Source organism: Sorex araneus, chromosome 2 (genome assembly GCF_027595985.1).
Source record: "Sorex araneus isolate mSorAra2 chromosome 2, mSorAra2.pri, whole genome shotgun sequence".
NCBI classification, from domain to species: domain Eukaryota; kingdom Metazoa; phylum Chordata; class Mammalia; order Eulipotyphla; family Soricidae; genus Sorex; species Sorex araneus.
This window is the reverse complement of record NC_073303.1, coordinates 322,853,005-322,865,571: the sequence shown is the minus strand read 5'-3', so window position 1 is coordinate 322,865,571 and position 12,567 is coordinate 322,853,005. Positions and strand designations below refer to the sequence as shown.

At 37.2% G+C, this 12,567-nt stretch overlaps 1 protein-coding gene across 3 annotated transcripts in view; it reads right to left on the bottom strand.

Moving 5' to 3' along the window:
• Positions 1–12,567, bottom strand: part of PIEZO2 (piezo type mechanosensitive ion channel component 2) — a 455,202-nt gene that overhangs the window by 63,500 nt on the left and 379,135 nt on the right. For all 3 annotated transcript variants that reach the window (XM_055127104.1, XM_055127105.1, XM_012933496.2), the window contains 5 exons: positions 12,238–12,481; positions 9,237–9,333; positions 7,095–7,254; positions 2,195–2,284; positions 672–793 (listed from right to left, as the gene is read on the bottom strand). In XM_055127104.1, coding sequence (XP_054983079.1) covers positions 672–793; positions 2,195–2,284; positions 7,095–7,254; positions 9,237–9,333; positions 12,238–12,481 — 713 coding nt within the window. The remainder of the gene's footprint in view (positions 1–671; positions 794–2,194; positions 2,285–7,094; positions 7,255–9,236; positions 9,334–12,237; positions 12,482–12,567) is intronic.

Here is a 12,567-nt window from a genome sequence, read left to right as displayed (position 1 = left end):
GTTATTAGCAAATACTATGTCCTGGAAAAGTTGTGCATTATTTCTATATTTCCTTTAAATAGAAAAGCATGCAAATATCTACTAAAGGATCTTTTAAATTTAATTGAGTATAATAAACCTATCATTACATATTAAAAATATATAGCACATTAAGTTTCATATGAACAGATGATAATTTTAACTACTATATTCAGAGGTCAAATAAATATGCATATATGTCCATATATGTGCTTTTGTATAAAATTTATCGAAATAAAAGTCAACAGAAGACTTTGTATCTAAAATTTCTTCCATAGAAGAACAAATTAAGTAAAATTATTCCTGTTTTCCTCACCAAAAATCTGTCTGTGGGACAGAGATAGGCTTTGTGTTGATTAAAAGTGTCTTGTTGAAGACAAGTTAAGAAAATACTCAGAAAGTTGTGGATTCATTAAATAGATATTGAAAAATTAAAAAAAATAAAATAAAAAATAAATAACAGGTATTGAAAGAAACATGTCCCATTCACAACGAGAACTTGCGAAGTTAAAAAATGCATTAAAGATATTGGCAGAAAAAAATACAAAATTGTTATTTTATAGTCCTACCTAGCATCATGCTACTAGATACCCAGTATCATGCTACTAATTAACATCAGGCTACTTAAATATGAGAGAAATATCTTGACGTACTTTCATCATCTTCTTCGGAGAGATTTTGGATGTCCTGGCCTTCCCCTGATTCCTGGGTCAAGCTCAGCATCCTCTCCTTACCCTTTTTGTATTTCTGTTGTCTGGCCTTGATGCGATCCATCCTGTAGATTAAATAGTATTATCAATGCCAAGAACATACCACAGGTCTCTTCTGTCAGATTTACGGACTGCACATCAAGGTAGGTAGTTAAAATCATGAACTAAGTGGTCAAACATTTGCTTAGTAATAAGTATGTTACTTGTTTTAAAACAATATGTACATACATATAATTTTATACTATGTAGAAGCTAGTCTTAGTAACATGACCAAAATGAGTTCTGGTAAGGTTTGATATGCAATACTTTATGCCTATCTAAACTTTCTGCCATTGCTATTCTAAACACAGCATGTAATGAAATAGAAGATCCTGGATTTTTGTGTTATTAAGCAAATGGATAATGTCAGTGAAGTGAATTATAATAATAGGTCTTATTATAGAAAATCGAGAACATATTTAAAATGTGAGCATAAATTTGTTATACTTCAACAACTGGTTTATCTAGTTAGAAACAGCAATAACAGGTTTGCTGATGCATAGCATGTTCATATAATAGATAAGAGTAGTTTTATATTTTCATTAACATATGCAGACCATAGAATAGAGGAATTTAACCTCGCAAGATTTTTTGCATATGGGAGTGAGGTTGGAATGACAGACTTGGCAATGTCTGTTTTCTTGAGGAAGTGACGAGGTTTTGAATACTTTGGCCACCAGTTTTAACATGTGATCTTCTGTCATAGTGCTATCAATCCTTGGAAATTTCACTGACTGCTTAAAACTATCCTCTAAAACCATTGTTTACAATAAACTAACCAAAAAAATGAGTTCTCAAATCTCTTGGGCAGCATAGGTCCATTATTTAAATGAACAGAATATGTGGCTAAAAGCCTTGATCTGGATGTGAGGAATATGGATTGTATCTAGAGTGCTGTCTCCCTTTGTGAATTTTGTCATCAAATATAGTCCACCATTTTTTTCAAAAGGTTGAATTATATTAAACAGTCTTGGACTATATTACATTATATTATCTCTCAAATCCTTCCAAATCTAGGGTCTTTGAATTTATTCCATGAAACCAAAGATGCAATGATCAGAGAGTGGTACTGGGAAAGATCATATATCATTCACCAAAAGCTCAGGTAGAACTGTGCCAAACAATTTTAAAAATTACAATTCTGAGCGTTTAAATGAGTGATTCAAAGTTCTGGAGCCAGTTGCTGAACTCAGACTTGACCTCTTGTCCTTTCCCAAATAGTGCCCTAAACCTTGGAGCTTTCTTTTAGATCACTTTCCCTTTGACCTGGCAACTGCCCCCACATAACAGCAAACACTAACATGATGATGAAAGTGAACATGAAAATTTTCCAGGGATGAGGCTCCCCAAGGACTGAGAGCTGAAGACTGGGATCATGCAAACGGCACATACAAGGCAAAGAGGAGAGCCAAAGAAAGCATCCTTACTGCCTCTTCAGCTGGTCCATTGACTTTTTCTCTTCCTCAATCCTTGCTTTGACAGCCTTTACAATTGTGGCCTGGAAGAGCTCCGCCCCTCTGAAAGAAAATCATAGAAACAGAATAAGCTGGTATTTCTTCTGTTGGTACAAAAGAAATTGTTTCCTTTTTGGGGAAATGATTATTAATTGACATGGACATTTCATTTTAGGCTTTGACTGGAATTTCTTGGTTGGTGCAGGGATGCACCAAGATCCCTGGGAAGTCCCGCCCAGTTAACCAGCAGAGGCTCTCCTGGGAGCGAGTGTTTTGGGACAGGAGTAAAAGGAAGATGGTTTGCATTCTCTAAGATAGTAAATGTCCTCAGAATGTTATATCATATGATAGTACACACCTTACCGAATTACTGTTGCCTGTTGGGGAACATTTGTATGGAAGAGTGAGTTCAGATTGTTTTCTACTCAATACGTCATAAAGAGTGGAGCTAGGACTTCAGTAAGGGAATACGCAATGTTGGAGTTCAAGCCCCATCAATGAGATTTTCTGCCTCTTTTTTCATTGATCCTCCTCTCTTTGGAGGATTCTTACTTTTCCAGCCCACTTGGGTATCTTCTACCTCTCTTATTCACAACTCGCTCACTCTGGCTTGGCAAAACCAAGCCGACATTCCTGTAGGAACCTAGTGGTCTTCCTGCAGTGGGTTTGGAAGGTTTTTCCAAGCATAGCAGAACAGGTATAACTGGGCACATTATCAGCTGAGTTTGTCCCAGCTCCATCGTGCTCTCTGTAAATTTTTTACTAGCACTGTTTTAAACTCTCTCCACCCACAGCCTGGGGACTTCATCCTTCCCTTGAGTCTGTACTTTTTGAACTTCCAACCTTTTTCACTGCTAATGTAACTTGCTTAAAACTCTGGAAATACCCTCATATCTAGCAAATCTCAGTTCAAGAACCATTCATGCAGCACAGTTTCCTATATACTTCCCTCTATCATCTGCCCTCCACTGTCCAATACCTTGCATTCTCTGGCCCAGAGCCTTTTTGTTCAACCTAGAGTTTAGGCTGTAACCTCATCAGATTATTTTTTTCTAATTTCCACCTAATGTTACAACTCTACTGTTTAATTTTCTGTTTTGTCTTTATATACCTTGCCTCTTCTATTCCTCTTTGAAATAATCTTCCTCAAGCCCCCAGGTAACCATGGTTTCTACCTTTCCTCTTCATCCCTGCTTGTTCAGAGTTGTCTTTGTAACCTCTTTATCTGCCGATCTCTTTAAAGGTGAGTGCTCCCTGGGGTGCACTCTTCTTATTCTCCACATTCTCTCACCTGCTCTAAGACTATTTGTGTAATGATGATACTCAAGTCTGTTAAACGTTCAGACCTGTCTCTACTCAAATGCACTCTGGACTTTCCCAGTGGACTGAGTTTTACTTGCTCATGAGACCGACAACTCCACAGGTGTAGTAAGCTTTTTCTATCAGTTTTACCTGTTAAATATTTGGTATCTAATTTACCTTAACCCTAGCCATTGTCTCTGTCTCGTACCAACAGAGCATCTACCAAAATGGTTCCATTGTCTACTCATACCAACTCCATCCTCCATGTTTGAAGAAGAGTGAGCTTCTAAAATGTGAATATGATCATGTTATTTCCTTGAAGGCCTCAGTGTCTTCCTATTGATTCTGGGATTATTGCTAATGTCATAAACATGGTTTATAAGCCTCTGATAATATGAAGCTTATTTTTTCAGTTTATTTCTCATCAATATCTACCTTTATCTATCAATATCTCTGATAATATGAGGCTTATTTTTTTCAGTTTATTTCTCATCAATATCTACCTTCATCTTTAAATTTCTATTTTAGTCACTCTGAACTTCTTACAATTCCCCAGTGAAACTGCCCTTGGAATTTCACTTTACCTTCTACATTTTTTCTATCTCTTATTTATCCTTCAGTTGTAGCCCAGAATGAAAGGAAGCCTAGTTTTTGTCCTCTGCAGATGGTCATTTACCCTTGAAATAATTAGCAGTTTTCCAAATGTCCCCTACCATCACAAGGGCCAAACTGTATTATGCTAATTTATGTGGGTGTGTCTCATCAATATAAGCCATATGAGTCAGGACAAGCACCCATTTTTTGGTAGCAGAGTGGGAAGTGGGCAAATAAAAATTAATTAATAAATGAATGTCTCTTAGGAAAGTCTGCTGTGAGAACAATGCTAAGATATGGATTTTCTTTGACAAGCATGAATTTTATCCTACTAAAAGCCACTACTTTTTTTGTAACATTAAAAGTATGATTTCTAAATAACATGGCGAATTCCAGAAATACTGACTTAGATGTATTAGGCATCTAAAGATGAACCGTGATGGCAAAAAAAATTGCATTTAACAGAAAATATATTAGTTGCTCTGTACAAGTAAACAAGATTACTATATTACTATACTCTATAGAAATGAGGTATTATGCTCTGCTCTAAAAGTGATGTCTTAGGTATTAGAAAAACAACTCTAAAGAAAAATTCCAAAGCCACTATTATATGTAAAATCAAATTATTTATCTTCATAGTAAGGCCTGGGGGGGGTACTACACATTTCTTCAGATATAATGTAGGTTTCCTACTGGTTCTTCTTTTTTATTTGACCTTAAATCAGGTGGAAAAGGCTAGAAATAATCTTGTCCTTCGCCTCTAGTTTTGTTTTATTGACCTCACCAGACTGTGCCAAGGGTCTACTAGGACCTGTGCTTAAGGACACTCTAGGCTGCATGCAGGGGCCACAGTTACATCTGGGATAGAACCAAAGTTGGGCATATGCAAATAAATCACCTTAACCCTCATGCTACCTCTCTGACCTAGAAATTAACTACCTTTAAGTAAACTTTTGGAATAACATTTTGTTTGTCCTAGCAGGAGTATAGAATAAATTCTAGGAACACTGGGTATAAACACATGCATTGCCTTAAACCACAACTGATGATACAATCTTATGTTAATCAAATTGTTTAGCACCAAGGATTAGCAGGAATTTGAAAGGCCAGGGTCTCTGTGATGGACATGGCATCTGAGGGAATTGACTACTGATAACCTTTTTTTTTTCAGTCTTCAAAATCACATTTTATTTAGGATGAAGAAATCAGTAATGAGTATACCATACAGTTTACAAAATATTTTTCCATAAAACATATGATCTCATTTGAGCTATCAAGTCAGGAAGTAGCCACTAAGCCACAGTGGGAAACAGTACAAATATCTGAGGATAAAATATTGGCCTTGCACATGTAAACACATGTGTGAACTTGGGAATACTAACTTCCTTAAATCTTGGTTTCTTCATATAAAAATGGGGATCATGACTAATCTTTCTTTATAATTACTGTGAAACAAAACAGACAACACATTAATACAATACTTGGCCCAATAAGTATCCAATAAATGCTATTTTCATTCTTGTACAGGTTAACAGGCTAGCAGGGTTTAGACCAAAGTCATATAATCACTTGTCAGCAAAGCTAGAAGTAAAAATCTAGACTGGACGTTTCCTACTATCTTAGAGCATCTTTGAGAACCTACCCTTAATCACAGTAGGTGTTAGCCTTTTTTTCACTATTTCTTTTGATGGTGCAAGGGACCAAATTCAGTGGCTCATATGTGAAGGGTGTGATCTACCACGGAGCCACACCTTAGCCCATATTGTTCTATTCTTACAGTTTATTTCTTATAACTGAAAGTAATCAAATTCCCAGATTTAATGACATCAAGATAAAAACAGTAAAAATGGGAATTTCAGTTATCCACCGGTATTAAAAGAAATGGTCTCTCTATGGACAATTAAAATTGAGACTACAGTTTAGGGCTAGAAAATTTTGCTTTTCTCTAAACCTCAAAAATGGAAATATTGTCTATTAAAGCTGGTAGACAACATAAAGATTGTAAGCTCTGAATGCAGAGATACTGTCTATTGCGATATCTCCGGACTCCAGAACGTGACTAGTAGGCATATACAAATATTTAAGAAATGAATAAATTAAAAAAACATTTTAAACATGCTAACTACTGATGACCTTTAAAGTTTTCCAGCACCATTCCCTTTAATATATGATCCTCGTACATTCCCTTTAATATATGATCCTTAGCCCCATACTACAGAGGCAGAAACTACAAGAAGATGGAGAATAAGAAGAAAAACGTAATCTTGCAGTGCCAGTGGCCCAGAGAAAAAAATACTGAGGTTGCTTGGGGGGAAAAGACAGGAAGGATAAAGAAAAACAAATTATAAGGGTTTAGAATGAATCTTTTCCATCTTTTCCATAATCTAATAAATAACAACTATGTTTTTCTCTCCATTCAGGAGATTATCCTTAAAACAGAAGGTAGACAGAGGGAAGACAGAGTATACTCTAGAGCAACATGCCTAGTTTTAAAGTTTTGAGTAAGGACAATGATCAATGAATCACGAGAGATCAAGATAATGAGTTAATCTTTGGTTTTCCAGAATGTCCTAGTTCATTATCAAGGGCTTAATTGCAGAGTCTCATAATACTCCAATTTATTTTAATCAAAATAGTTTTTATTGAAACATATTTAGAAAGATGTAAGTGGAGAGAAAGAGAGAAGTATGTGTTCAAGAGAGAACACAGGCTTCTCCAGAGTGGAAACAGGAAAACAAAAAATCACAGAGGCAAGGAAGCAAGATACGTGCTCAAGGAAGAACATGGGCTTGAAGAGCAAGCCATGCTTCAATTTTTTATCTTCAAGGCCTTGTGCTCTGCCTTCTTGGATTGTCTAGCCTGGAGCAAATGTCATAATTTCTAGAGCGTTCTATTAGTAAATACATATAGTCAGCATATTGCAAAATACTTTCAGACAGGCTTCTTTGAAAAGCCCCAGGATTCACATCCAACCTACCTTGATGCCAGAATCTGTGAGGCTTTTATATCAGCTACAACATGTAGGAAATAGTAACTCATGAAGACTCTTCTCTGCAACAGGAGGAAGGCAAAACATATGCTGTCCCAAATAATCCCTGCCTCACCACTGGGGAGTTTACATGATGTATCAGAATCAGCTAAAGCAAAAAGAAAATAAAGAGACTAATAAAAATAGCATCCACTTACAATGTTATTTTACGAGGCCTTCATTATGATTGAGATTGGAAAAATCACAGAGGCATAAAGCAACATTCTAATGCACTGACTCACATAAGAATGGATTTAGTTACAAGCAAGGTCATATACTTCAAATCCAACATAAATAATCATTTTATAACATTGACCACAAAGTGGTGATGACCATGTACCATGTACTAATACCAGTGTAAGGCACAAGAGAGTTATTTGCCAGGGAGACGTCCTGAGCATCCTTCTCTCTCATGGAGAAGAGGCCCCCTTCTCCTAAACCCACCACAACACGAGCTAGGAAGGAATAATTGATATGTTTGGTGTTGCTTATAACAGTTTTGGACAAATGTACACCCATTCTGGAAATCAGCTCTCTGGAAGGGAAACTGATGAGCCAACATGTATATTAAAAGTAATAACAGCACATGTTACCCCAATTTGGAACAAATTCCGAGTGACTTTTTATCTTTGGCAGAGTGTGCCCTGGATTGAAAGTTACAGCAGAAGAGGATCATGTTCAAGTTGCCCCCCTTCGAGGCACCATGGGGGGCTCAGTGTAATATTGTCCCAGGCCTGGTGCGAGAGGCAGAGCGTTGGACTCTGACTTCTGCTTCTGTCCAGTCTAATTCCAGATATCCTGCCACTGCCCCTAGCTGTTTTCTCGCATTTATTACTTTTGAACTTCCTGAGAAAGGCCTAGAACTTACAATTACTTTGATGACTAGGGTACTAAATGCTTGAACTTCTATGAAGCTTTCTAATTGTAAATTAAAAAACAAAGGATTAAACCCAAACCTAGCCATATATTCCTGATCTAGTTTCTAGTTCTGCCAGAGTTTGGGGTTTCTAGAGAGTGATAACAGATGATGGAAGTAGAGGCTCTCCATGTCCCAAGCTGTCCACTTTCTGTGCACTGTGGTCTTCCAGAGAGAACTGAGCTCACTTCTGTCTGATTTCTTTGTGGGCTTTGGACCAACTTCCCTCACCTCTCCCCCCGGCTGTACTGTTTTATTTAGTTGTGATAGGTTAGCTTTCTGTAATAATTCCTGAGCACACACATTTCTCTTTTCTAAATACATGCTGATAGTTAAAATCACACACTTAGCAAAAGCTTATAAGGAGCAGATGTAACTTTAAATGATTAACTTTGTAAAAATCAACAGACCACAAATAAAAATACTCTTTGCCCTAAATAATATGTACCTATTAGATAATGTACAACTAAAATCTTTCTTCATTTTCTTTTCTCCATTGATTTTTTGAATGGTCCTCCCAAGCTCAGTTGCTAGTCCATGGAATGTTCTGCAACCTGGTCCCACCTTTTCTGTCCTTCCTCTTAGAACTGAAAACAAAAGGTCATTCCTTTACTAGGAATGCTCAAAAGCATATACACTCCAATTCCCAAGGCTTTCTTCTTCCACACATAGTGAACTTGTTACCAGAATGCAGACTTCTGCCTTGTCTACAGTTATATCCCCCAAGCTCATGTTTTATAAAAGTTGGTTAATCAATATTTGAAAGTTCCCTTTATAGATAGATTTAGAATTTCTTCAACTTACATAGTCATGTAAAAGTCAAACAAAAGTGTGTGGAGGTAGTGATGAAAGGTATAAAGGTAAATAATATTAATTTTCAGTGAGAGATGGGTGCTTTGGACCAACTTTGAAATGAAAACAATACACTTGTCCTACCTTTTGATGTCATTGTTTTGCCAACTCCTTTTTTTTTTCATTGTTTTATTTTCTTTTGAGGCCACACCCATCTATGCTCAGGGGTTACTTCTGGTTTTGCACTCAGGAATTACTCCTGGTAGTGCTTAAGGGACCATTTATGGGATGTTGGGGATCAAACCTGGGTTGGTGGTATGAAAGACAAGGGCCCTACCCACTGTACTATTTGTGGCCCCAACAATTTCAGTTTTCATACTTACGCAATTTATAGCCTTTGACGGTACAAGCCAGGCTGAAAGCTTGAATCAACCAACAGCTATTTTTAACCAAGTACTCAATATATCCACATGCTCCTATCTGAAAAACAAATGGGGAAAAACTTATTCTAAAACTCTGCAACCAAAAAAAAAAAGATTAATGCTTTGAGATTTCAACATGTGTAAGAATTCACAAAGTATCAGTGCCAAGGTTGTGAGCTGAGGAACAGTTCCTAAAATTTCAGACATTGCAGGTTATTGTTCACTCAACGCTTCCAAAGCACTATTATTTCCTGATAGAAAATGAAACCAAGTGAGTAAAGGAAAAATCTTCATTTGGATGTTTTCTGTTCTTAGAACCATTTCTCTTTAAAGAGAAGATAATGGACTATTATAGGAACCAGCTATACTCTATGCAGCAAGTAGGTGAACACTAAATCCCAGAAATTTGACTCTTATAGTTATTTTTTCACACAATAGACAAATTAAATCTATGTTTTTATGCTAGCTGTCACAAATAATGACTGCATAACATAGTTCTTCACCTAGACACAGTATACATATTAAATCCTTGGGGAACCAATTGTCTTGGTAAAGGAACTATTTTCATAGTTTGTCAAGTAGTTATCTTGAAGCAATGATATCACAGTTAGTTCCATATCCTGAGGGAAAATGTATAAATATTAATCATAGTAAGTCACAACACACAAAAAGGGGATGGCCAAATTGTGTACACTTCCTGGGAATTTGTGGGAGAAGGGAGCTACAATTAGGATTTTCTCTCAGATCATTAGCTTCAACAGTATAAAAACCCTGGCCATCAGATATACTTTGTGAATTAATATTTCAATCTGACAAGGTCATGATTTTGTTTAGGTTTTTTAAGTTAGGAATATCCTCTTCCTTTTGACTCTTTGGATACCCTTCCCAATGGGTTTAACTGGCAATGTTACCAGAAAACCTATCCTCCAATTTTTGAGGGAAGGTATTAGACATTCATTTCTGTTTGCTTCCTTATAATTTTGTGATAATCAACATGTATCACGAATCACGAATCATGGAATCCCGTTAATCATCGATTTCTCGAGCTGGCTCAGTAACCTCTCCATTCATCCTTTCCCTGAGATCTTAGAAACCTCTCTCGACTCAGCCCTCCCAACGATGTTGCACTGGAGGCACTTTCAGGGTCAGGGGAATGAGATCCAGCTTGTTACTGGATCTAGCATATGAATACACCATGGGAAGCTTGCAAGGCTGCCCCATGTGGGCAGGAAACTCTCAGAAGCTTGGCAGTTTCTCCCAGAGGGAGAAGTAGGCAGAAGATATGGCTTCTGGGAGCTTGCTTTTAAGTCTCTGGATGTTGGCCGTTGATGGGATTACACACACCTGGGTTCCTCTGCCAGTACCTTCATGCGTGAGGCCTGTCCGAATGTGTGGAGAGGGGGCTCGAGCATGGCTGTTGCTAGGTTCCGGTGGTCTTTGGCCACCAGGAGCTCTGCTAGAGGTGGGGAGGGAAGCTGGAACCCATCCCCTCCACGGGGCCCCGGGGAAGACAGCCAGGCATGGGAGTAACATGTATAGATCATATTATAATTATTTGTAGGGAGGTCTATATTTTCTCTTAAGAATTTGAGTTCCTTGAAGGTCAAAGTCAAATGCTATTTATCTTTAGTTATTCAAGACATAAAATATCTAACGAAGAACACATCTGCAATATGAGTTTACAGAATGAATGAATTAAATAAATAATGAATAAACCCTGAATCAATGGTTTCTTTGCTGCCATACATTTTCCAGGAATGCCTGATCAGCCTCTGGCAGTGGATCCTGACTGACTAGAATGAAACGTGATTCTGTTGTCTTGTCTCATACACTTTCAAACACTCTAATACTACCTGAATTACCAACAAATATTGGTGGAATAAGATGGATAAATTACATATTTATCAACTGTCAAATTAACATTTCAATGGACTTTAGAGAAAAGAAATCATTCAAATTTATGGCTACAGAGACTTGACTTTCTAAGACTGAAAACGGCAATGCACGTGCCAAAAGTAATAAATGCTTTCATAGTTGAATTGCCTGGTGAGCTCAACTTTAAGTAGCTAGGAAGAGGAAGAGCAGGAAACCATTACAATCACTCTTCTTCTAATGCATTATTGGTCATAGCCTTTGAGTTGCAAGGGATTAAGGTAGAGACAGCTGCAGTTTTCTTTATTAACCCATCAACTGAAGAAAGGAATTAATTTCCTGAAAAAAAAAACAAATTTAAATGCTTTCTCTGTGTCTTAAAAGACCATGTGGTTCTGGGGTACCTAGTGAGCATTTTTAGTTATCTACAAGGCTGGGAGAGAGTTTCCACCTACACTAGAGCTTGAATAGCACAGCAAGCAAACTTTGAAGAGGAGAGAGATGTCTTAACTTTTTAATTATCCCTCCATCATCTCAATTGGTTTCTGCTTAAAAAGTTTGTGTTTCTTGGTTTCCTCTCATATCTACCCCCCATCTTATGGGCACATAAACATTGTGCATCTAATAGTGTATTTTAACCTCATTTCCCACTCCACACAGTGTTACAGAGACTTTTGCTCATTTTATTTTACAATTCCATAATTTTCTTCTAGGTAAAAGAACTACTTTCAGCCAACATGGCCTGACTTTTGAGGGGATCAGTGACTGATTCAGGTCATAAAAGGACCAATTTATCACACTATTATTTCTCAAAAGAGTTGGGAATTTAATAACATATTTCAGGACTCATGCCTTTAAATACATTTCCTCTTATCATGTGACCTTGAAGCAGTAGAAAGGAGCAAACAGGATTCTGCTTAATGTGGCAAAACCAAGAGTAATAATGGTCATTTGAATTTTGAATACGTAGCTCTTATTTGCGGCTTTTAAGAGGGCAGAGTGATAGGCAATGGGCTTTTAATAACCACTGAATGGACTGTTTACTCTTGTATTCAAACCACAAATGTGTTATATAGTAGTGGCTACTTACTGACAGTATGTTTTTCATTGTGATCACAAAAACATTGTATGCAATCAGCCAGTCCCAGTAGCGCAGGATGCTCTTGATGGGTTTCAATAGCAAATCACCGCCAAAGAGCAGGAAATAGAAGCAGGCCACCAAGTAGCCCATGCAAAAGATGCTGATCCTGGTTGTCCCCGTGATGAAAATGATGGTGAGGACAAACCAAAAGAGGTAGCTGAAGATGATCACTTTGGACATGTCTAAGTAAGACCTGGAAAACAACACCAAACCATCAAAGAACACAAAGACAAAGGAAAAAAAAAAAGTCAAGTAATTTTATTTTAATAAGGGAGAAGA